The 24765-nt window shown below is 39.1% G+C and overlaps 1 protein-coding gene across 1 annotated transcript; it reads left to right on the top strand.

Annotated features, from left to right (window-relative positions):
- Positions 1-17663: 17663 nt before the first annotated feature.
- On the top strand, positions 17664-24573 carry LOC145462313 (uncharacterized). Its single transcript, XM_081445810.1, has 5 exons — positions 17664-17669; positions 20182-21161; positions 21799-22321; positions 23096-23444; positions 24052-24573. The coding sequence occupies exons 1-5, from the start codon at positions 17664-17666 to the stop codon at positions 24195-24197; spliced, it is 2004 nt and encodes a 667-aa protein (XP_081301936.1). The 3' UTR covers positions 24198-24573.
- The last annotated feature ends 192 nt before the right edge of the window (positions 24574-24765 follow it).

Here is a 24765-nt window from a genome sequence, read left to right as displayed (position 1 = left end):
AATATTTAACTTCTCAGGTTTATCGCTGTCGCGTCGGTCAAACAGTGAAGAACTAAAAAGGTTTAGAACAGCAGCCGACACTGTTTTTCAAAACAGACCTTTTTTATGCAATCGTATGCAGCAAAAAAACTGTGTTGTTCTCTGAAACATACTCGTTTGATCGCAATCTGCTTTTTAACCGCGCGGCCATGGGCCGAGCGCGGTTCATGTTCTACCCTTGGTTTATTTATTTATTTATTTATTTTTGTCGGAGACCAGACGCAGATCTCCACTCGGCCAACTTTGAATTACACAATCTGTAATGTTTACTCGCCAAACCTTGTTTCTTCAGGGTCAACAGAAATCTCAGATTACAAAATCACGCCGAACCTACACGTTGCAAAAAAATCTCTTCAAAACCCTGACATCGAAGCGATATCACTTTAGCGTTAATAACTACTGGTCACACATCGGCAGAAGGTAAATTTATTCCTTAACAATCCAGCTTTATCGTGCTAAAATTTCAGCGAAATCGAACAAAACCAGAATTAATTAGAATTTTTTTGTGACCTCACTCCCCCAGACTTGACCTAACGAAGGGAGCAACGGTCGCCCATAGCAACCGAGAAACACGAACATAACAAAGCCGACGTTTCGGCCAAAAAACTCCAGAATTATCGCCTGAGAGCTTAAACTTGAATGGGAACATCTTTTTCGAACTTTTTTCGACTCATTTAGACGAAAGAATGGCCTGGGCGGGCTACAAAAATGACCAAGAAAAAAAACAGAACAAGACAGCAGAACAAACCGATAATATTTCACCGCGTGGCTTTCGGCACGAAAACGAAAATACAGCTTACTTCTGGATAAATTCAGCCTTAGAAGCCACCAACTGGTCCCATATTACTTTCTGTATCCTTACAAATGTCCTGACTTCCATCTCCGAAAGATTTTGCCCCAATTTTGAGCAAATAAACATTTCGCCGACAGCGACCACCATTACGGTGGCTTGTATACTAAATTAGCTAACTTGACAAAATTCTGCCGAGGGGGGAGGATGTGACGAAAAGAGCTGAAAAATGGCCTGTAATTGGCTAATGATGAGATCTTCCCACTGTCCAAATTTGGTGAGAATCGAAAGTAACGCCAATTTTCTGTCACATTTTCAATCTGTAGCCACTGGAGTGACCAAAATCGATACATCGGTCGGGATAGAGTTTCATTATTAAATTACATGACTTGTGTGACTACTTTGCTAGCCCTTTACTCGTGGAAAACACCAATCAAATTTAATCATGTCTTTAAAGAAAGAAAGCTGTTGTTAATAGTGTTATTATCGTGTGGTTCATATCGTTCATGACCATACATATCCCGAAGAAAGTTCTAGATTAGGACCATTACGTCATCGGAGATTTGTCAACGGCTACCACTGATGGTGCAATAATACAGTTTGTGTTGATCAAGTGATGTGATGTCTACAGTAAGAAAAGAATCATCAATGACTGCTTTGAAATGTGCACTACATTCCGACGGTAGTGCTAAGCAAACAGTTAAATTTTAAAAGCGCGGTTATAAGATCTAAAAGATCTTCTTGTTGACTTTATGTGCGTTGCGTGACTGTCGGCACGTAACCCGCAGAAATTAACAAAATTTAGAAAAAAAAAAAAAAAAGAAAAAAAGAGTACATAGAGATAGCCATGTTTGCGTTCCAACTTATAATGGGAATAGTGAATATTTCTTACAGGAAACAGTAAGTTTCAAATCAAACACTTCTATTTCTTTCTTTCTTTTTTTTTTTTTTTTCATACCGCCTGGATTAGTTAATTATTAAATCTGCCTCGTGGTGGGGCCTTCGCGCCAGTTTTCAATTTTCGTTCACTCACATTTGGAGACCAGACATGGCGGTTCAATCGGTTCCACCTTCACGTGCTTTTTACGTGTTGACTTTTTACGTGCCGACAGTCACGCAACGCACATAAAGTCAAAAAGCAGATTGCGATCAAACGAGTATGTTTCAGAGAACAACACAGTTTTTTTGCTGCATACGATTGCATAAAAAAGGTCTGTTTTGAAAAACAGTGTCGGCCCCTTTGCGAAAACTGGTGACGATCATATCGAAGAAAGCACCGAATATAATGAAGTAATCACCGAACAAGGAAGTACCGAATATAATAGCCTTTGCACCGAATATAAGGAAGAGAACACCGAATATAATAGTGTTAGCACCTGTAATAATGAAGAAAACACCAAACAAAGTTAGAACCGAATATAACGAAGAAAGCACCGAATATAATAAAAACAGCACCGAATATAATGAAAAAAGCACCTAATATAACGAAGAAAGCACCGAATATAACGAGGGAAGCACCGAATATAATGGAATAAGCACCGAATATAATAACATAAGTACTAAATACAATGACATAACCACCCAATATAATAAAAAGAAGTATCATAAGACAGTTCTGGCGTTCCATATTTGTGAGTAGTATAGAGCTTGGCGGTACGAGAACATTTTTCAAAAAACAGCCTTCCCAAACCCCGGCAAGACCATTTTTTGCTCACGAGCGGCTCCAACTCGAAAAATGCCAAAAATCAGCTTTTTCACTCTTTACCAACACATGGTACCATGCGAAGCCGAGCGGGCTTCTCGGCAGCGCAGGCTAAAGCAAGTTTTTGCTTGCAAAAACGCAGCTGTGTCGAGCAGGGGATGGAGAAGTCCATCAGCTCAAAATCGCGATGGCGGGAAGAGTCATAGACGAGGATCGAGCGAAGCGACGAACGTAGGCGGTTCTGCGAAGCAGAAATGGCGATGGAGCGATTTCTGGTGTTTTCTTACAAGTGATGATCACTATTAAACCATTACCATTTCATAATCAAAACTATATATTATCTTGAGTCATTCGCAAACATTAAGACATCGAGAGCTCTGCAAGGGGTCGCACTAGTTTGCTGGAGAGATAGGTAGACGACAATAGAAACGAATCGTTTGGGATAAATGGCCACAAATGTGACGAGTTTAATTGAAACTAAGGTTACAAACAAAGATTAAAATCTCTTCCGGAATGGTGGGGTTAAAACTTTCGCCTCTAGTAAAAACTAAAGTAAAATACTACAGAAGATATGTTGACAGTCTGCGGGTCGGTGACCGGGAAGGTGGAGGGATAAAGAACAAATACGCCTGAACGCTAAAAAGCAGAGAAGTTCTTCTTGCGATGATGGCAATGGTAGAAAGGGGCCGCCTGTACGAAATAACCAACCTTTTGTACTTAACTTTGATACGCGCCCATTTTTCATTGGACAGAGACTTCCATTGTTACCAGATTAGAGCACAACCCGCAAACTGATAAGAAATAGGAATTGCCTCGCGATAAAATAACATCATGCTTTCGGTTATCGGCATAATGTTTGTTTGTTTCTCATAATATTTGTATAATCACCAGACAATAACGTCACATTTCTCAGAAACACCGGATGACATTCTCAGAAAGACAGCGGAACTTGCCCTCGGAAATGAGTCATCAAAGTCAACCAATTAGATTCTGAAATAGTAAGGAACATAAGTAAAGTTTACTCTGAAGTTTCATCACAAAGTTTACTCTGAAGTTTTACTCAAGATAAATGAAGTCTATACCGGGGCTTTCCCTAGGAACAATCATCCAATCAAAATTTGTCTGATGCATCAGACAGTTGTTGAAACCCACGCAAACTCGGCTTTATTCGTTTAATGCATGTATAACGTTTAAAAATAATTTTCTAACGGTAATATAGAATGAAAACTCCCCATTATTTTTGTGAAAGCTGTCAAATAGAAATTCCAATCATCTTAAAAGAAGTTCATGAGAATACGGAATATCATAAAACACGTCTTGATAAATATGTTAATTTGTTATAAAACAAATAGGAGAAATCTTCCGTTACAGGAAATAATTTCCCCAGGACTGTCTATCTATGATTATTTATGTAATCGTTCTCACTTTATTTCTAACACGTTAGAAACACAATTCAGAGTTGATTATGTTCTCTTATTGATTAAAAGATTCTGTCATGGTAAATGAACCGAGACTTCCAAAATTGAACCATTTACCATCTTTATAAATATTGGATTCACAACCAGGTATCTTCTTCTTGGTTATTTGCTTGTAAGGCGGTTTTGATTTTGTGAACTGTCTCTTGATATTTTCACCAGCTCGCTCAAATGTTTTACCGCTCCAAAAATCTTTGAAAGCGGGTTTGCTGCTTGGCATTAATTTTTCTGTTGTTTTTTGAATAACATCTATTGCCATCCCAATACCCAGTAAATTACCTCCTGTTTGGTTTTTAACAAATTTGGTTTTAGTTATTCCACATTCAACACATTAACATTTTAACATCAATCTTCCATTTTTAGCATTCACGTATTTTTCACTACCTGGAACATCATCAAACAGTAAAGAACTCACAATTTCATTCTATTTCATAATATCCATAAGCATAACTTGTTATTCCATCATCATGGATGAATCTCTTGTCGTCGAAACAACTCAAGCTCACTTTGTTAATCTCATAACTTCCCAGCTGGTGATGGTCAGATTTAATTGTTTTCATTTTATGACACATTTGAGTATTATTAAATAATGTGTTTCTACAATCTTCATGTCTGATGTCTTTTTTGATCACCATTTTCTTGATTCCTTTAGCCGTCTTCTTGTTTTTTCCATCATCTTTAATGTAACTGTGCATTTTGCTTCTGAGTCCAACAAATTCAGTTATTATTTGGCCCGCAGCTTTATCTTTGAACTTACCAATGACTTTTTTGTTTGTTTTGTCATAAAATGGGCTGTTTTCCGGATAGTCACTGCTATCAAACTTGCTTTTGTCTTTCCAGAATTCTTCATACACATCATTCGTTTCAATTTCATATGTTAAGCTTTCAGTATCCGTAAATAACAATTGAGCTTTATCACCATGTTTTCGCTTGATGTAATTGTAGTGGAAATCGTACATTAACGTCTTACTGAGATCAAGAATACACATTCCAATATACGCTGGTCTATTCAAGGTTAGTGTTTCTTTGATTTTATGCACGGCTATTAAATTGTTGTTGAAAATCTTTGGTGTTATGAAAGTGGGTTTGCTTGATAGTTTAAGAAGTTGTTTCTTATTAGTCACAAGTTTAACATCAACTCGTTTACGGATATTTCCCATTGTTTTCCCAAATACGGAATTGTTCATGAGTTTGAAAAACTCTTTCTCAAATGAATTTTTAGCGTTTTTTCTTTTATCAGTATTGAAATCAATATGTTGTTTTAACCAAGACGATTGATTGAATTTTAAGACACGATGAATTTTAGTTAATTTTAATCCTAAATCAAGATATAATTGTAAATTTCTATAATGTAGTACATATTTTTGTTTATTGTTTAATATGGGTATCAATTTATGAACTTGCCCTGTTGAGATACTGAATTTGTCTTTTATTTTTCGGCAATACTCAGACAGCATGTTTTCAGTGACTTTAACTTGTTCAGGAGCAAGAGGATAATAGAGTGATTTCACAAACCCCGATTCTTATATGCTAATTAGAATCCTCCAATGCTAATGAGTGTGTACAAAAAGATAAAACTTCCGCACGTGCGCTTACAACAGACAAATAAACACGATGTTTTTAAACTCTTTTTCATTGAACAGATCTACAAGCAATTTGAGTTCACATTCCAGATGCCGCTTGGAAACGTTCATAAAGCTTAGCTTCAACAACTGCAATATGCCTGTTATTCGATGACAAGAAGAAATAACTCAAATGATTACATGCACACGCTAAAACGTGCCCAAACGAGAACTAATTTCGTTTTGGCATTCAAAATTACGGTGCGTCCATAGACCGTTCATTACGTAAATAGAACGTGTGCGCATTTGTGGACATTCGTGGAGAACTGTTGAAGTTACGTTTCGCCCTGTCTTGTAGACTGTTTTGAAGAGTCTCGCCCTTCTTTCAGATAAAAGGGCAACTAACCTCACGCACACAGGCATGAGCCAGCGTGGGTACCGCCAAATCTGGCCTATCGCTTTGTAGGTTTTCATTTCCTTAAAAACGTGTTCTATTTTTACCCTCCTCTTAGACAGGAGCTTGTTAAACCTTTGCGCTCGCCTTCTGTCCCTGTTATTTAATAAAGGCATCCAGTTAGATCTTATGGGTGTCAGTAGTGACCCACCATCTGGATAAGCCTTATCAGCCAGAGGCTTTGCATTGGGTGGTAGATCCAAGTTGCGCCCTGGACCAATAGGTTCCATCAGTCGAAAGGAAACCGCATCGTGCGTGCTCCCGGCCCTAGGAATCCAGCCTGAACAAAGCGGATATATCCTTCATTGTCCATCACTAGTTGAGTATTCATACAGTGATAGTGCTGATATTAAAAGCAACAAAAATGCCAAAATATTAAACACCACCGCTTGGATCTCTTGTACGTCCATTTTTATTTACAACAGTGATTCCATGAATTTGCATATTTTGCACGTGCGCAAAATTAAAAAAAAAACAACAAAAACCATCATTTTGCGCTGGCAGTCATCCCTTTAGGAAGTCCCAAGCAGGGCTTTTCTCAAAACGTGAAATTTATGGCGCCCATGGGACGCAGAAATCCAAGAAAAAGAGTCGGTGCGTTCTGAAAACAACCAGGATAAAGGAGTAAAAGCTTCAGTAAAAGTATTCCACGCTGATGACTCCGTGTCAACGAAAAGCGGAAGCTGTTAAAAGAAAACTTGACAATGAATTTGTCGCTTTCCCATTGGATAGTTCGGAAGAAGAGAGTGGTAGGCACGAGGAGAAGCCAAAGATTGATCACGCAAAAGAAGCACAACTTGCCCATCAAAAAAATGTATCAGAAAGCAATGGACACCATAAACAATGTGAACGACTTGCTCACAAAAGTGAATACAGTAGAACCTCGATTTAACGAACCTCTATTTAACGAAGTCCTCGATATAACGAAAGATATTCTATGTCCCGGCCAAAGTTACAGTAAAATGTATGGAAATAGAACCTCGATATAACGAACCTCGATATAACGAATTCTTCGATATAACGAACATAATGCGGAAGGCCAAAGGTAAAATCTACCTGGATATAATGAATTACAATGTCAACATGCGACAAAAGATAAACGCTGAACAGATTAACAGTCAACAAATCCTTGTAATCCTTATATATATGGTAAAGAGACAGCAACCTTTCAGTCAACGACTTATTATATATCGGCTATCTCTAAAACAGGGAACGGGGAATCGGGGAATGGGAACGGGAATGGGAACGGGAATGGGAACGGGAATGGGAATGGGAAACGGGGAATTGGGAACGGGGAACGAGGAATCTTTAGAATGGCGAATCTTTAAAAATGGGAATCTTTAAAACTGGGAATCTTTAAAAGCGGGAATCTTTAAAATGGGGAATCTTTAAAATGGGGAATCTTTAAAATGGGGAATCTTTAAAAGCGGGAATCTTTAAAACGGGGAATCTTTAAAAGCGGGAATCTTTAATATTTCTAGAGTTATTCTCGATTGAGTATTGTGCTGTTTTAGTGGAACAACCTATGACGTCATCACTTTCCTTACAAAAACATAAATATCTCTCAAACGAAAAAAGATATTCCAAAACCGAAAACGCCATTCTTCTTTACTTTGAAAAGCCTTTCAAATAAGCAGCAATTATTTTTTAACTTCTTAGGCACTTTAAAGATTCCCCATTTTAAAGATTCCCGCTTTTAAAGATTCCCCGTTTTAAAGATTCCCTCTTTTAAAGATTCCCCATTTTAAAGATTCCCGCTTTTAAAGATTCCCCGTTTTAAAGATTCCCTCTTTTAAAGATTCCCCATTTTAAAGATTCCCGCTTTTAAAGATTCCTCATTTTAAAGATTTCCCGTTCCCCGTTCCCCGCTCCCCATTCCCATCCCCATTCCCATCCCCATTCCCATTCCCATTCCCATTCCCCGATTCCCCGTTCCCCGTTTTAAAGATAGCCTGTCGAATAACGGAATAGCGCGTTCTTATTCTGTTGCCACCTTTGCCGTTAACAATAAAACCACTTCAAATTAATACACAATGATGCCGATTAATACAACTGAGAAGCGTTTCGAAGAGAACCTACAGTACAAACTATTTTCAACGACTGACTCTGGAAAGCTGGTACAGTAACTTGGAAGAAACGCCTCTTAAAAGATGTCAACAACTACCGGCACCTTACAAATGACTTTATCTGCGATGTAAACGAAACGGACAAACGCGCGGACCTCTAACAGACCAACTTAATTTGACTAACAGTAGGACTGATTTGACTAACAATCGACGGATCGAAACCGACCAATTACTGATGACAACTTTACACGAGTCTTACAGCCAACAACATCATAGCTAAACTGACCAATCACTTTCAACGGAGTAAATTTATAACACCATCTACTGACAAACTATTCACTTGACTCTGAAGATGTCTCCTGCTCAAGTTGGCGAAACGTCAGTCACCAACAACAGTTCTTTTCAGAACTACCCTTACCCGGACGATCGAGATTACACAATACAAACTACAGAACGTTTTGTAAGCTAAACCTACAGTGAAACAAATTCTATTTTTTTTCCTTTCTGCGCTGTACATCGTAACCAAACAAACTTGTTGGATTAACCTTATCATAACTGTTAAGACTGAGTGCTGCTACCTCCGGCGGCTTTTAATTCACAAAAAAAATAACTCTTGCACACCTTGCGTGCCTATGTTTCTAGGAAGACAGAGGGAGGCTCTGTTGGCCGGGTAGGTGTATTCAAGGCCGGGAATCAAGTATAGGGTGAAGTACAGACGCCCACAGCTATTCAATTCAGCATCAGTTAAACTGTGTGCAAGTGACATCTTAGACCATCTCTCATGACGATACCCGAGTCACGTTATGATGTCTAGCAAAATCAATCCCGCAATCTAATTTATAGACTTGCCACAAGTCGACCTTTTCTTAATCCTTGACTTGTTTATCTCCCTCGAGCAAAGCGAGGGAGTAATCTTCGAGCGACGAATTCGCGAGCGCGAGCGACGTAACTCGCAACAGGCCGGGGAAGAATTTTTGGTAAGGACTTTTAGAAAGTCTATTTAATTTAGTCTACCACAGACCCTCTATGTTTTCTCAAGTTCGCCTAGTTCGCCCTACCCAGTCAAGTCTTCCGTTTTCCGTTGGCGTCCAGTTTTCTAGCGATTCTATCCGCTCGTTTAACGATGGAATAAAAAATACGAGAAAATAGAAGGCTGTGAACAATCTAGCCAAAACGCAAAGGGGTGGCGCCGGGAAAAGACAAAAATAGAAGAATCTTATTAAAAAAAAAAAAAGAAATCTTACTTCTGGAGTTAATGCCAGAAAGTTCTCTGTTTTCATAGATTCATTTCTCACAGGCTACTTTTAGATACGCAATTTGTGTCGCCATGAGTCCTGCTGCGATTTTTGTCGTGCGTAGGGTTGGTCTAGGGTTGTAACTCCAAATCACGCGTGCAAAGTGATGCTAGATGTTTCAAACTTACGAGGGAAACATCATCACCATTGCTTATGACACGTGTGTGCTCGTTCTGATAAAAAAAATTCCTGTTCACGTTTCATGTAAATTCTAGCGATATCGCTGCCATACAGGTAGACATACATACATGCATATTCTTTTTGATGAGGCAGGTCTGCATTTGGCAACCCAAGGGCTTCTGTGGACCAGCAATTAAATTCCTCTCAAAACGTTCTAAACTATAATAATTATGTCACATTGATCACGCTTAAATTGCAACTGGTTGCAAATGAAAGGGCGATGAAAAATTGCGGTGGAAATCGTGAGAACAATTGAACTAATAAAGGCGGCGAAATACGAGATACAAAAACCCTCAACTTGTCGCGCAACATTGTTTCGTTGCAAGTTTTGGATCGATGTTTCGCGTTTTTCACCTTGCGTGATCAACTTGTCGCGTAACAAAAATATTAGTTGCGGGTTGAAGAAATGCAGCGTGCTGATTGGTTGATTTGCTTTGTGTGCATGGGTGACAAGTTGTGAGTTTGATGAAAAACGAACAACAAAGCCAAAATTTGTTGCTCAAAGCAGACTCGCGCTCTACTTTTCGCAACAATTTTCTTCAACACGCAACAAATGTTTTTGCTGCGCGACAAGTTGATCACGCAAGGTGAAAACGCGAAACATCGACCCAAAACTTGCAACGAAACAATGTTGCGCTTATATACACTCTTTCTTCATAAGAAGATTGTTTTTTCCTGGCCCAGGCTGATTATTCCTATTTTTCTGCTGATTTTAGGCTGAAAATATTATTGTGAATACTCTTAGACTATAAGAATAAAAGGTTGACCATGCCGACAAAACAGTCAAATTATCTGTTCTATCATGACTTTGATGACGTTGAAGTAATTTTTGAGCCAGACTGCGGGCAGAAACGTCTGATTTGACGCACATAACTTCTTGCAGGAATGGTATTCGATCGAAAATACGCTTATAGTACCGTTTGTTGTTTTTTGGCTGTTTTAGGGAAGGAATAACTTTTATACAGCTTAGTTAAAAACTTATAATTGTATTTTTTTTCACAAATTCTCAACACAAAAAGTGATATTTTTTTTCATAATCTCGGCCTCGGGTTTATTCTTAATTTTTTTCTTAAATTTCTCAAATTTCAGCCTCGAGATTGTTGTAAAATATATTCTTATAAAAAAAAGAGTGTATGGTCAGAAATCCTCATTGAAAAACAAAATTAACGTCAGTTTTTAATGCGTCTGTCCTGTTATTGACAATGAATTTCGTCATAACATTGTCAAAGTAGTCTGCGAATCCACTTGGCTATCGCCTCGTGGATCCAGGGCTACTTTGACAATGTTATGATGAAATTCAAACAGGAGCCATAATCGGGGACGGAGACCGTAAGTCTTGGGATCCGCGCGTACCTATGATATGGGGCAAGTTTCCTATTTTTAGAACAAATTTAATTGCGCCATCCTGACGACATATATCCGCGCGGATCCACGCACATGTCGGTTGCTCTCGCGTGGATATTGTCACGTTGCGTGATCAAATGGTGAGAGTTGCGCGATTCTCTTGCGGATTTTTCACAGCGATGGCAGGGAATAAGGCAGGGAATAAGAACCAGGGTTCTTATGTGCAGTTTTAGGCTCTGAGCGTATGGAAAAGGTGAGTTTCTCAGGGTCGTAAACAAGACTTCAGTTTCGCGCTGTGAATGAATAATATCTGCTCGCGCTAGCGCTAGTAAGCTTTTACGTTTGTTCTGTAAGGAAAAGTTAGTTAGATAGATAGATAGATAGATAGATAGATAGATAGATAGATAGATAAACTTTATTTAAACACGATAATAATTAAAGTTAAAAGCTTGTGGGGTCGTGTATTTAAATTTAACTTTGCTAAAAATTTAAAATTACGATTAAAATGTTTACATTACAATTCCTAGATTTACAATAAAATTAATTATTTAATTAATTGCTAACTAGAACTATTACTAAGTTAATCTACTATATGATTATAATAAACTAACTAAAACTAATTGTATATAAAGTCACTATGTCTGTGACGGGTTGTCGAAGCCGACAGGGCGTTAAAGTTAAAATCTTTAAAATAGGCTCTATTTACAACCTGCTTTCTAAGGTCGAAAAAGCTTGAAAAACTTTTATGTTGTTCGTGGTATAAAACTATGTTCCAAAGGACAGATCCCTTATATCTAAGTGAGTCTTTCATAAATCGCGAGTTAAATCGTGGTATAGAAGAAAGTACTTTCCCTCGGAGCGAAAAGCCGTGGCTGGGGTTTTCAAGTATCGATTTCATCAGGGGCTCGGGCAGGCTGTCGTTGTTTGCCTTATAAAATAGTCTTAGGATGTCGAGCTTATAATACAGGGAAAAGGTAGACCACTGATCATATTTGAGCACGTCATTTGTCGACATGTCCTTGGGCAAGTTGAAAATGATTCTTGCCGCCCTGCAATGTAGTCTTTCTATAGAATCAAGTATGTCGGAGTTACAACCCGATTTCCACAAAACTAAACTGTATTTTACAGAGGGTAGTATTACTTTAAAATAAAAATCCTTTAGCACGCCCTTTGGAAGAAATCTGATGTAATTATGTAAGAAAACTCTTTACTCTGGTATCGAGTTAATTTGGGAGTTTCCCAAACAGTGTTTAATCATAACCAAGCCCTGTTTTTGATAGTTTCTTATTGTTTCTGTTTGTTTGGCGAGTTTGCAAAAGTTTTTGAAAGAAAAGTCTGACGCGTACAAGTAGCTCAATTGCATAGTGCAGCGCCGACACTTTCAAATCTGAGTCGGTGCTTTCAATTGTCAACAAATCTTAGCTTGTCAAAGATTTCTTTCGTTGTCTTTTGTGCCGAGATGCTGCAACACTTTTCACCAACGCCAAAAGGACACTAACATCATGTGTGTATTTTTAACATAGTGAAATTTTATACTGCGAAAATAAAATAGACAAGGAGTTCTGATAACAGTCAACCAACAAAATCGAAATCGTTATTCGAGTTGATTAAAGAAAGCGTCATCGTAATTTTGCCGATTATTTCTGCTGTATTCACTTATTTTCAGCTTAGCTTTTAATATGTTCTCAAACATTTATTATCAACCTTAAACATATTTAAAAACTAGAGATATTATATGAGTTCGATGTGCGTTTTCACACGAAAGTGGGGAAGTCCAATTTGTCATGTTGTACTCCCTGTACAAAACACGCATCGGTGGGCGCTCTTATTCATCGACAACAGACAATTTATTGGATTTTTACACAAACAAAACCGAGCAGCATCTACAGACATAAACTTAATTGTCACTTATTGGGCCTTGATAAAACATCAAGCGTTGCTTACAATTCAGGCGAAACTCAACCTCGCAATTAGTCTTTTTTTTTTTACTTTTCGAGACTTTGGCTAAATCCTCGCAAGCGTGTGGCAAGAGGAGGGAAACTTTGAAGTCCTGAAACGCTGCTATATCCAGCTATATCCAAATATATCCAACTAGTTTTTTGCTGTGTTTTGGAAAAGCTGTTAATCTTCAACACATGTGAAACATAGAGTGGAGTAATGTGGAGCTCTTGGAAAAGAAGAAGCGAAACACAACTTGTTCATTGATATAAAGCGGCACATAACTAAATTCAACACTGTCTTACTTCACTCAAACTGGAGCAGTCTACGACGAAAATACTGAAGTAAAATTCCAACAGCCATGAACGTATTGAGTTGTGGGCCTAAAGTATCAAACGTTTCGGGAATTTGGGACGACATTTCCCCGCTATGGTTGGCGAAATGGTGCAAAATTTACAAAGTTTATATTCATTCACATTTAATGTCGTTATTATTATTCACGAATATATTTATTCACATTCAGCAACTAAATTTATATTCAAGAAATATACTAATTCACATTTAACGACGTATTTCGTATTCACGAATATATTTACTCACATTTACGGGATGTATTCATTCACATTCAACGGTTTATATTCATTTACATTCACGATCGAAATATTGGTTCAACATGGTGCAATATTCATTCAACATTTTCTGCGCACCGCCTTCGCGCATCATTAGGTCCCAGCTCACGCTCTACAATTTCTGAACGCAATATGGCGGACGAAGGAAGCCTTATTATATGAAGGAGTAGAACAAAGACAAACGACCCCAAACATACACAACTGAACATAAACATTACATGGGCTAGAGGAGATAAGAGACTGCTCGATGATTTCGGATGAGCAAGTAGATAATCTCGTAAAACGTTTTATGAGTGATCATGGGACTTTGCTCGGGTATTCCTTGGTGACCGGACATCTTCGATCATTATAGGTCTCAGAGTTCAACGGGATGGAATCAGGGAGAGTATTGACCGCGTTGACCCTGGAAACTCTAGAATCCGCTGGGCTGTCGTAATTTCTAAGAGAGCGTATTCTGTGGCTGCTCCAAATAGCTTGTGGCATATTGACGGACACCATAGCCTGGTTACTGTCAAGCGTGGGGGTATTGATGATTTTCCTTTAATTAACCTTTAATCTTTAACAAGGTACTCCTAAAACAATGTAAAAAAAAAAAACTATACTAGCGTTGTTGTTGTGTTTTTTTTTGTTTAAATGTTCTACTAATAACAGAACTGTAGCATTGTCCTAGATTTGTTTCCCTCAGCGACGCAAAGGTTTGAGTGGTCATCAAGGGTGCGAAGTGATCATAGGGGTGAAAATGTGAGGGTGTCTTACGACAGCCCGACTGATTCTTGAGTCTCCAAGGTCAACATGGCCAATACTCTCCCTCTTCCATCCCGTTGATTGATCACTCATCATGAAACGTTCTACGAGATTGTCTAGTTGCTCATGCGAAATCATCGAGAAGCCCGTACTCCACAATACGCCGTTTCAATGCCCACCTTGAAACAAGAAGCATTTGAGCTTTGTCCACGTGAAACCCGACGATCTTTGTTGCAGAAGGAAAATAAAAATTAGAATTAAAATATTTAGAGAGGAAGAGCGGGTTTTCATTCACACCCTCTATCCTGGTCGAATTGGGATTTGGAGATGCTGTTTTTTTGTGGGGGGAGGAAAACCGGAGAACCCGGATAAAACCCTCGAGCATTTGTTGCAGAAGGAACAAATTTATGAAGATCTTTTTTATGAAGATCAAATTTATGAAGGAACAAATTTATGAAGATGTTAATATAAATAATTTTAAGACTATTGCTCTTGCAGCCATTAAATCTTTAAAGATTAAAGCAAGGCGAGAACCAACCACAAACTCATCCCCGGGTCAAACTGGTGGGAGGCGAGGGTCACTGCGCCATCTCTGATCCCCAAGAACTACCTCCGATATTGAATATCGAGTTCGGAAGACCTCAGGGCTGGTCACAGAATACACTGCAAGGTTTGTGCAGTTTGATGAGTCGTGTCGTATCCATTCTCCATGCAAAAGACATATATTTCCTAGTATTTCATTCAGTGTTGCCCTATGATACTGACGAAAGGTAGTAATTGCTGGAGAGGTACACTCGAGCCTTATTTGGATGTTCTCTCTCAATCCTACTTCCGCGGTGTTCCATTCCCGTTCGCACTCTTGTAGGAGATCGAAAGTTCCTGCCAATGTAACATTTGTGTTTGGAGTCTTTGGTCTTTGTTCTACCCCTTCATATAGTAAGGCTTCCTTCGTCCGCCATATTGCGTTCCGAAATTATTGAGCGTGAGCTGGGACCTAATGATGCGCGAAGGCGGTGCGCAGAAAATGTTGAATGAATATTGCACCATGTTGAACCAATATTTCGATCGTGAATGTGAATGAATATAAACCGTTGAATGTGAATGAATACATCCCGTAAATGTGAGTAAATATATTCGTGAATACGAAATACGTCGTTAAATGTGAATTAGTATATTTCTTGAATATAAATTTAGTTGTTGAATGTGAATAAATATATTCGTGAATAATAATAACAACATTAAATGTGAATGAATATAAACTTTGTAAATTTTGCACCATTTCGCCAACCATACCCCGCGCTACATCCGCAAAAATCCTCGCAGCGTGTACGCGCGTGTGCCGCACGGGATGGCGCAATTTGTTCTAAAAATAGAAAATTGTCCCGTATCCTAGAGACAGCCCCAATACTAGGAATGGCGCGCGCTTACCGTCTCCGTCCCCGATTATGGCTCCTGATTCAAAACATGATCAATAACAGGACAGACGCATGAAAAAGTGACGTCAATTTGTTAAATTAAAAACAAACCCGAAAACGTTTGGCACAGCTTTCGAAGAGCTCGTGATCATGTGTTTCGCGAAATGTAGATTAATATGTAGAAAATGTAGACAATTTAAAAAAACTTTTACGCCTCTTTTAGAAAAGACACCAAAAAATCTGGTTCCCTCGATATGACAAGCAGTCCCCATCACAGAATTAGCTTGAATTGCTATTAATGAATTTCGACTAGGGAATCATAAATTACGTATTGAAACAGGTAGACACACAATACCGAAGACCCTTATAAATTTGAGAATCTGTTCCTTCTGCCATTCAAATGAGGTTGAAAATGAAATACACTTTCTTTTCTCGGTGCCAGTTACATGATAGGTTACGTTCTTTAAAGAAATAACGGATAAAAATATAGAGGATATTACACGGTGGCGAGAAGATATGAATTTTATGTTTCTGTGGCAAGAACACAAAATTCATATCTTCGAGCAATCGTGTAATGTTCTTGTTATTATATAGACATACCGTTGACGGCGTTTTTGACGATTTTCCTAAGATTTCCGACCACTTTCCGAAGATTTCCGAAAATTCTCCAAAACTTGTCCGAAGGTCACACGTACGTTGCCGAACATTTTCGAAAATTTCCGAAGATTACCGAAGATTGCCGAAGACTTTCGAGGAAGACCCGAAGATGTGTCGATCATACACCAACGAATTTAAGTACAATTTAAGAAGCAAACTTGATATCAGTGAAATCATCATGGATATCTTCACTAGTGAGGATATGGAAAATATCGAGTCCCGGATGTGGTTTCGTATGAATTTTACGAGTGGTGTATTTCCCAGTAAAACACTCGTGTCTATACAGTAAAGTCTGTTGCATGAGTTAGACAATAATGCGGAAGTATTGTTTCTCTTTAACGGTACTGATCCTCCTGTATGTCGAGCAACTGCTGCTTTTATTTTCCAAGCAATGTACCTTAGACATGAAATTTCGTTTGTAGTCTTTGTAAAATTCGTTTTGTTTTTATTTTGGCGGATATTATATTTTCGACGGTTAGTTTAAGTAGGTAATGCCATGTATTGTTATGGAAATGCATAAATAAATCGTTGTTGTTGTTGTTGATTCTACAGGTTGGGATTTTACATGTAAAACCATGCATGCATTTTCCTCATTTATGTTATCAGTTTATAGATCAGTCAGTCACTTCGATCTGTTCCGTTACCGGCGTCTTATTGCGTTGCACTAAATACATTAATTAAGCAGTCATTTGCTATCACATTCGCAAGTAGCCTGTAAGGGAGATATGTGTATTATCTGAGAATGCGAATGTATAATGTGGAGTTTGATAGACTGCGAGTAGTCCCTCTTTCGCTTTATCCGTCGTGCGTGACGCGAAATAAAACCGCGAGAAAAAAATTACCGCTCAAAATCCTGGGGGTGACATGTACAGCTTGATAGTTATAATCACTTATGACAAGCGTCTCTTAAAGGAGAAGTTCACTCCAGAAAGGTTACTTTCTTTGTCTTCGTCTACAGCAAGTAAACATTCAGCTTTTCCACTCACCGAAGTCTCAGCCTCTGAAAGGCCCGCTATCCTGAAGAAATTCGTCTCGAAAGAAGCGACTTCGGAGGCCGCCATTTTGAAACTGTCTCGTGTTTATGTGACACCATTCCGTCCGACACGATATTGGCGTCAGGGAGAAAAACCTGCAACTGACTTGGCATCCTTCACAATGTCACCAAAATCTATTTTTTCCAAGAGATTGTCTACTTCACTCTCTTTAATGCTGTCATTTCCGAGTTTGGGGTAATAATATGATGTGGCTCAAGAGCAGCCATGACCCAGAGTGGTGGTTATACGTTAAAAGGCTTGTCGGAAGCCATTTGGACAAAATCTCTCGGACGTAATGACACCACAAAAACGCGGCCTGGGGGCTGAGTACTGTTCAAAATGGAGGTAATAATGTTAGAATTTTAGGCTTCTTTGGAGACGAAATTCATAAGGAAAACCTGCATTTTACAGGCTGAAACCGGTGAGTGGCCAAACTTGGAACAAGGTTTAAATTAGCGTTTAAAAAATATACGTTTCTTGAAGTCACCTCCTTTAAGTCATCATCACAGGCGGATTTCCTTCTACTAAGGTGATTTTTCACAAACTAAAACAACCCATTTAGCAATTAATCTAATGTTTAGTAGAGGGAGGAATTTTTCTCCACTTGCTATTATGAATTTCTTCGGAGCAATTTTGCTTAACCGTCACAGTGAGGCTACTTCAACCGGGCCACTTGGAAAAGAGTTAACCAATCAGAACAGGGGCGGATCTTAAGAGGGGATGTACCACTAACGAATAGCGTAACTGACTGGTGACATGAACAAATTGTAAATGTTTTTGTAGAATCTCGCGGGCGGGGGGGGGGAGGGTGCGCAGCCCCTGCACCCTCCCCCTAGCTCCGCCTCTGCGAACGTTATTTGCGAACAAAGGATAGCGATCTTTTTCTCAAATAAACCAATATCATTGAAGAATACGAACAATAGCTCTTAACAAAATTGAAAACCCAACAAAGTGCGAAGTGTTGGTTAGTTTCGTTACTAAATTTGTACTCTTTTCTACGGTTTCGGTTCAATTTTCGCCAATTGAGTTTTCAAGCCAAATTTTTCTAGTGAGATTTACAATTATGATATAATTCGCCATTAAGGACTGAATCTGTAAGAGCGTATATAACGCAGAGGAGTCGATAATCTTTTATGTTTTCAGGTCAAACAGACCGTTACTCGCCTTCACGAGAAGCTACCAGTCCTTATTTCTCAGTTTACGCGTTGATTGGTTAGTTGTTTTTCCAGGTGGCCTGGTTCGAGCAGTTGTAATAACTCTAATTGATTTGTACTTTTTATCCAAAGCAGAGCTGATACTTTTTAATTTCTCTTTCGTCCCAGTAAGAATTCCATATAGTTAGTAACTGGACACGATGGGGATAGCTGTCAAATCGGACACCCACGTTGCAAAAGAAAGCGGTAAGGGAGCTGACAGCACCAAGAGTGACAACCGCAAATCTGCTGCTTCACGGTTCGTTTGATTTCTTTTTACATACCGTAAATCCTCTCATTAAGGTCCGGGGCGCTTATTTCAAATTTAGGAGAAGACGGGGGCGTTTATAAGACGAAGGCGTTTAATCCAAGGGGAGGGAACACTTATTTAATTTTTCGAATTCCCAACTCGTGGCGTGATATGATAGTTTTTTTTTTTTAAATACAGCATTTACGTGTACCCGACAACATAAGCTGTACAGAGCATACAAGGCTGATCCTAAAGTTTGACGTCTGAGCGAAAATTTTCCAGTCGATAGATTTTTTCACAAAATTTTATTGCTGTCAGATAATGAGTTACTTGTGTCAGAAATGCAAAACAAGAAAAAATGGGGGTCACCTATTTCGTTTCGGAGATAAAGCGTATGGAAAACTACCCTGATTTTGAAAAATTGGCGCACGTAATGCAGCATGCTTTTTATAGTTAAAAATATCGAAGGTAATTTAACAGGGGGCAAACGATCTTAATCATATTTTGCAGAAGTAGGTCTGTTGTTTAACTAATTCGAAATGTTGCCAACGTTTCCTCAAAACTTAACCATTTACGAGGCATTTGAAACCGCCACACTCATATACGAAAAGCTGAAAAGAATGGAATTCGATGGCGTATTTTGCAAAAAAACTCAAACTTCTAATCAGTAAATTTTCTTCATTTTTTTTGCTAAACGTAGAAAACCGGTAGAGAAAATGATCCACCAAAAGAAAAATAGGGGTCATCGAACGTCCAAGATTGTTAAACTAGGCAAAGCTATATCAATGGCCATCTGCCTTATCATTGTCCATTTTATTACTTAGCGCGCGGTCGATGCATGACGTGGCATGTAAATTTGCGTGCGCAGTAAGGATGCGTAGAAAAGATAACGCGAATTGGTACTTGTAATTTTTTTTTTCCAAACTTAACATGTTCACAAACTGCAACAATGTACAAATCTAATACTACATACACTTTTAACTAGATCGGTGAACGTGATCACATTAAATATCAATTTCGGTCTCGTCCTCGTCCTCATCCATATCACTTATGTGAACTGATCATCAACCAGGAAGGGAAGGGGAGGGGGGGTGCGATTATTCGAGGGGAGACGCTTATTTTAAATTTTGGCCGATAGGAGGGGCACTTATTCGAAGGTGGCGCTTATTCGAGGGGAGGCGCTAATTTGGGGATTTACGGTATACAGTAAAAATCTGAGTGTAAGCCTTGGAAATTAAGCAGTTCTTAAAAAAAAAGTCCATTCCCATGTTTAGGTTACGTAACCTCAGCTGTCATAATGTTTATTCGACATGGCCTTCTTTCTGCAACTGGCTCCACAGCAGTTTGGAAAAACTCTTTGGGGCTATGGGAGAGTTCATAAGCAACCGTCCTTGCTGAGCTTTTTGTACCTCAGGACAGCAAAGCTATTCAAGATCTGAACAAGGCAAACGACTTCTTTCCCATGAAATTTCGTCAAGAAGAGGTCATTATTGCTGCTAAAGATGGAGGCAACGTCCTTGGATTTAAATATTTCCGAGAAGCCCTTCAGGTACACAAGGTGATTGAAAACTTGACAGGCTATACTGATATATGTCTGACAAGGTCTGGATATAAAGCAACATCAAGAGAATTCTGCATGGCTATCAATCCTTTAGAGCTTTATAACTTCAGTGAGGCAAACTTCGTTAACATCACAGGAAAAATAAACGCGGCTTCAATCTGTCCAGGAATTGTGACTATGAGCAATGGTCGACCATCCTGCTTAAACATGCCTAAAATGTTTGGCAGCATAAACAAAAGTAAATCCACCAATGAAGTCCTCAGTGCACAAGCAATGAAGATAACGTACCTTGTCAAAGAGCCTAGGAGTGACGAAGAGAGAGATCAAGTCGAAGCCTGGGAAGATTCATTTGTCAAAAAACTCTTGTCTCTCAAAGATGACTTGTCTAGTGTTACGCTTTACATTTCTGCCGAGAAGAGTTTGGACGATGCCATTGCCGAGAGCAGTTCATCCGACATCCGTTTTTTTGCCCTCACGTTTACTCTCATGTTGCAGTTTGCAAGTTTTATGATTGGAAAACTTTTCCGGAATCCGCTGACTGGGCACTCTCTGCTTGCTTTAGGTGGTACCTTTTCTGTGGGTCTTGGTATCTTGGCTGGGTTTTCTTTAGCAATGTTGATACGAACCCCTTTCACAAGAATTGTGGGTGTCCTGCCCTTTCTTGCTATTGGTATTGGTCTTGATATGTTTATTATTGTTGACCATTTGGATCGCCAGGAACGCCATTTGACAGTGCCCATAACAGTGCGTAAAGCGATGTCTGAAACTGGAGTGACAGTTACCATGACAACACTTACTGACCTGGTGACGTTTGCTGTTGGTAGCTCGTCTTAGTTTCCCTCCATCGCTTACTTCTGCACATATGCCGCCTTAACAATCAGCTGTGCATTTCTCATGATTTTAAGCGTGTTTGTGGCTCTGCTATCGTTCGTTAAGAATTAAAGCGAATCGACGCAACTGTCTTCCAGTGTGTTTTGCGCCCGCCCCAAAACAGGGGCAACCTCCATGGGATGAACCACGCCCTCAAGCATCGAACAGATTGATGGAAAGGTGGGGAAAGTTCCTCATGCGTCCAACAACGAAGGCTTTGGTTTTAGTCATCTCGCTTGGCTTATTGGCAGGGGGAATATATGCCACCCTTCACGTAGATCAAGAATTCGACCGATCCTTATTAGTCAAAGAAGATTCCTACTACAAAGCCTTCATGAAAATAGATCATGAATATTTCAGACTTCCCACAGAGGCAAGTGTTGTTTTAGGTGGAAATGTGCAGTACAGGAAGTTGTCTACACAGAATGAAGTTATCAGGCTTTCAGAAATACTGGCAGAGAACAAATACTTTAAAGAAGATACAATTACATGGATGGGCTCCTTTTTGAAATACTGTAGAGATCAGAACAAAACTTGTGATGGTGAAAGCTTCATGGGTAATTTGAAACTGTTCCTCAACGCCTCGCAGTTTACTTAATTTAAAGAAGACATCAAATTTGACCAGAACGAGAATGATATTGAAGCCACACGCATCATTATTTACATGAAGAGCTCTATGAGCTCGATTTATAGAAAAGATGCAATGCTGTCCATACGTAAAGATCTTTCCAGCAAGTCCCAGTTGCCTGTTTACATAGCCTCTGCATCATTCACTTTCCTTGAACAGTACGCAGCCATAGCTTCTGAAACGATTCGTAACCTGACCATTGCATCATTAGTAATTCTCATTGTTACTGCTCCATTCTTGATCAACCTAAGTGTTTCGCTGTTGGTCTTCTTTGGTTTTGTGTCTCTGATTTTTGAGTTGTTTGGCATGATGTGGTTGTGGGATGTCTCCCTTAACTCGATATCCATGATCAATTTGGTCATGGCTATTGGCTTTGCTGTTGACTACAGTGCTCATGTGGCCCACGCTTTTGTAGTTGCTCCTGGCAGCTCAGCTGAGAAGAGAGTTATTGATGCACTTACTCATGTTGGAGCCAGTGTTCTATTGGAAGGTAAGGTTCTATACTAATGAGAAAATATTTTCAAATCAAATAACCTGCAAAGAAAATCAAAAGCAACAACAACAGCATTGACTGAGTCATCCAAATGCAAGGAGAATCGCAAAAAGAAAAACAGGTGTAATCTTCAAGTAATTATAGGCGTAAGATGACGTGATGATAAAATGAACTTGATCAATGTAGCTTTTTGAATAGAGGGAACAACTATACATAAGAAAATAGCCCAAAGAAAATACGCTCGCTGGTTGGTCTAAAATCGTGTTTCTATTAAGCAATTAGATTATGAGTTCGAGATTTCTATCGCGCCATAGTTGACGAGGGCGAGTATGAATCTACTATTCGTTCAAAACTTTACCTAAATCATGTTCACAGACACTTCGAAAACGCCAAGAAGCGGCCGTTATTTTGTTAACAAGCGCACACTGCTATGTTACTCACTGTCTAACACAGAATAGATAGTGAGTAGCGTAGCCAATCAGAGAACGGCATTCGTGATAGAACGCTAGTAGATTTATACTAAAACCCGACAGAAACACAAAACTAGCACGAACCTATTGACGTAATGATGGCATGAGCAAAGAGAATTTACATTTTGATGATCAAAGTAAAGAAGTTGTTTTCTTTATTTCTTCGCGGAATTTCTAAAAGAAATAGAAAACATGTTCTTTGTGTTTCTATCGAGTTGCAAAAACATTTGTGAAACCATTACCATTGACATTACCATTGTCATTGTCATTATAATTATTATTGTTATTTATTTATTTATTGTTTTATTTTTAGGTGCTAGTACCCTCGTTGGAATTGGAATGACAGCCTTATCTAAGTCAGAGATATTTCAGATCTTTTTCAAGATGTTCTTGAGCATGATCTTTCTTGGTCTTCTCCATGGGCTTTGCATTCTGCCAGTTCATCTGTCAGTTTTCCACAGGCTCACCACGTTTACCCATGCAAACAAGAGTGGTGCATTGCGTGATGGTCATGATGTTGGAGATTCCTGTTTGAAGGAAGGCAACATTAACCCAGGGATAGAGGTCGAGACAGAACTCCATGACAATCATATAGAACAATCTGCCGATACCATAGCTTTAAAGACAGAGGGACTCAATGGCGCTCACTTGAAAGGTAGGATAATCATTAATTACCGAGAATCGTTAAAGTAAGTTTGTTCATATCAATGTAGCATACGTAGCAGGCGAAAAAAGGAAGGAGAGTGAGAGGGGGGAGACGGTGAGAGAGAGGGGGAGAGAGGGGGGGGGAGAGAGGGGGGGGAGAGAGGGGGGGGAGAGAGGGGGGGGGAGAGAGGGCGGGGATGAAAGGAGTGGGTAGTTGGAGAGAAAGGAGTTTTACAGAAGGCTTTTCATAGTTCGAAAAGTTAAAGTGGCTCAGAACCCTATATACATAATTTTTTTAAACTTTGCGACAAATTTTACCTTGAATAACTTCCTTCACAATTCGATCATAATCATTAAAATTAAGGGTGTTTAACAGGTGGCATCGTTGCTATGATAACATATTTTATTGCCAATTGTTTTTTTTTGAAATGGCTGCAAGACTGGACTTTTCGGCCATGTACTTTTCGATCGCCTCTGAACGTCAAATCAAAACTGAAAATTAAATTGATCGACAATTTCTGACTGGCTGCACTCTAACATTGAATTCTGAGATATAAAGAGCCTCTAACGTTGATGCCCTCTGATGGTTTACCAACATCCATATGATTTTTCTTTAGACTCGACCGAAGATGAACACTCTGATGGCCCTAGTGATACTGTCGATTCTCATCCAGCCTGCTTATCAACAAGCAAATGCCGGGGAGAGGAATATAATGAAGAGGACCATAGTTACTCGCCTTGGGCTAGTGACACGAGGATTTAAGCGGATGTTTCAAACACAGTGATTCGCAGAGGTACCTTTAAAGGAAATCTTGGCTGAACAACAGTTTTGTTCAAAATCACAAGTCAGTGTCTGTGTTGTACTCTTTCACTCATTTTAAGTAGATAATTCTCTGCCTGTTTTGAATGCTGGGCGTTTTCGCCTCTGCTACTTTAGGTTTTCAAATTTCCCGCGCGCTGCCATGTTTATTTTTGCACTGCTTGATGGAAAAATTAAGACGTCATTTCGTGGTTGGACGTTTTTTTAAATAGAACATTGCGTGAATCTAGAGGTAGAAAAGCACTTCTCATCGTTTATAATTCATATTCCGGATGAGTGTGTACAGTTTCAACGAAAAATCACATCCTGTAGAAACCATATCGAGATCTCTGACCACGCAGTGACGTCATAAATTACCATGAAGTAAACATGGCGACGCCCAGGTGATTTAAACTGAAAAACAAAAACTTCTTATTCGAACCACTAACAGAGATATCAAGTTAGAACCTCAGGATCAGTTAAAGATATCTATTAGGTATACTTTGGAACTTGAACTGCTTTTCAGCCAAGA

The sequence above is a fragment of the Orbicella franksi genome, chromosome 12 (assembly GCF_964199315.1).
Source record: "Orbicella franksi chromosome 12, jaOrbFran1.1, whole genome shotgun sequence".
NCBI classification, from domain to species: Eukaryota; Metazoa; Cnidaria; class Anthozoa; order Scleractinia; family Merulinidae; genus Orbicella; species Orbicella franksi.
Note: the sequence above shows the minus strand (reverse complement) of the source record. Positions and strands in the feature narration are given on the sequence as shown.

Coding starts and splice junctions, on each gene's coding strand:
- LOC145462313 (XM_081445810.1), top strand. Junction 21,162..21,798: donor GCTGTTGGTAGCTCGTCTTA/GTTTCCCTCCAT, acceptor GTTTACTTAATT/TAAAGAAGACATCAAATTTG. Junction 22,322..23,095: donor GTGTTCTATTGGAAGGTAAG/GTTCTATACTAA, acceptor TTTATTGTTTTA/TTTTTAGGTGCTAGTACCCT.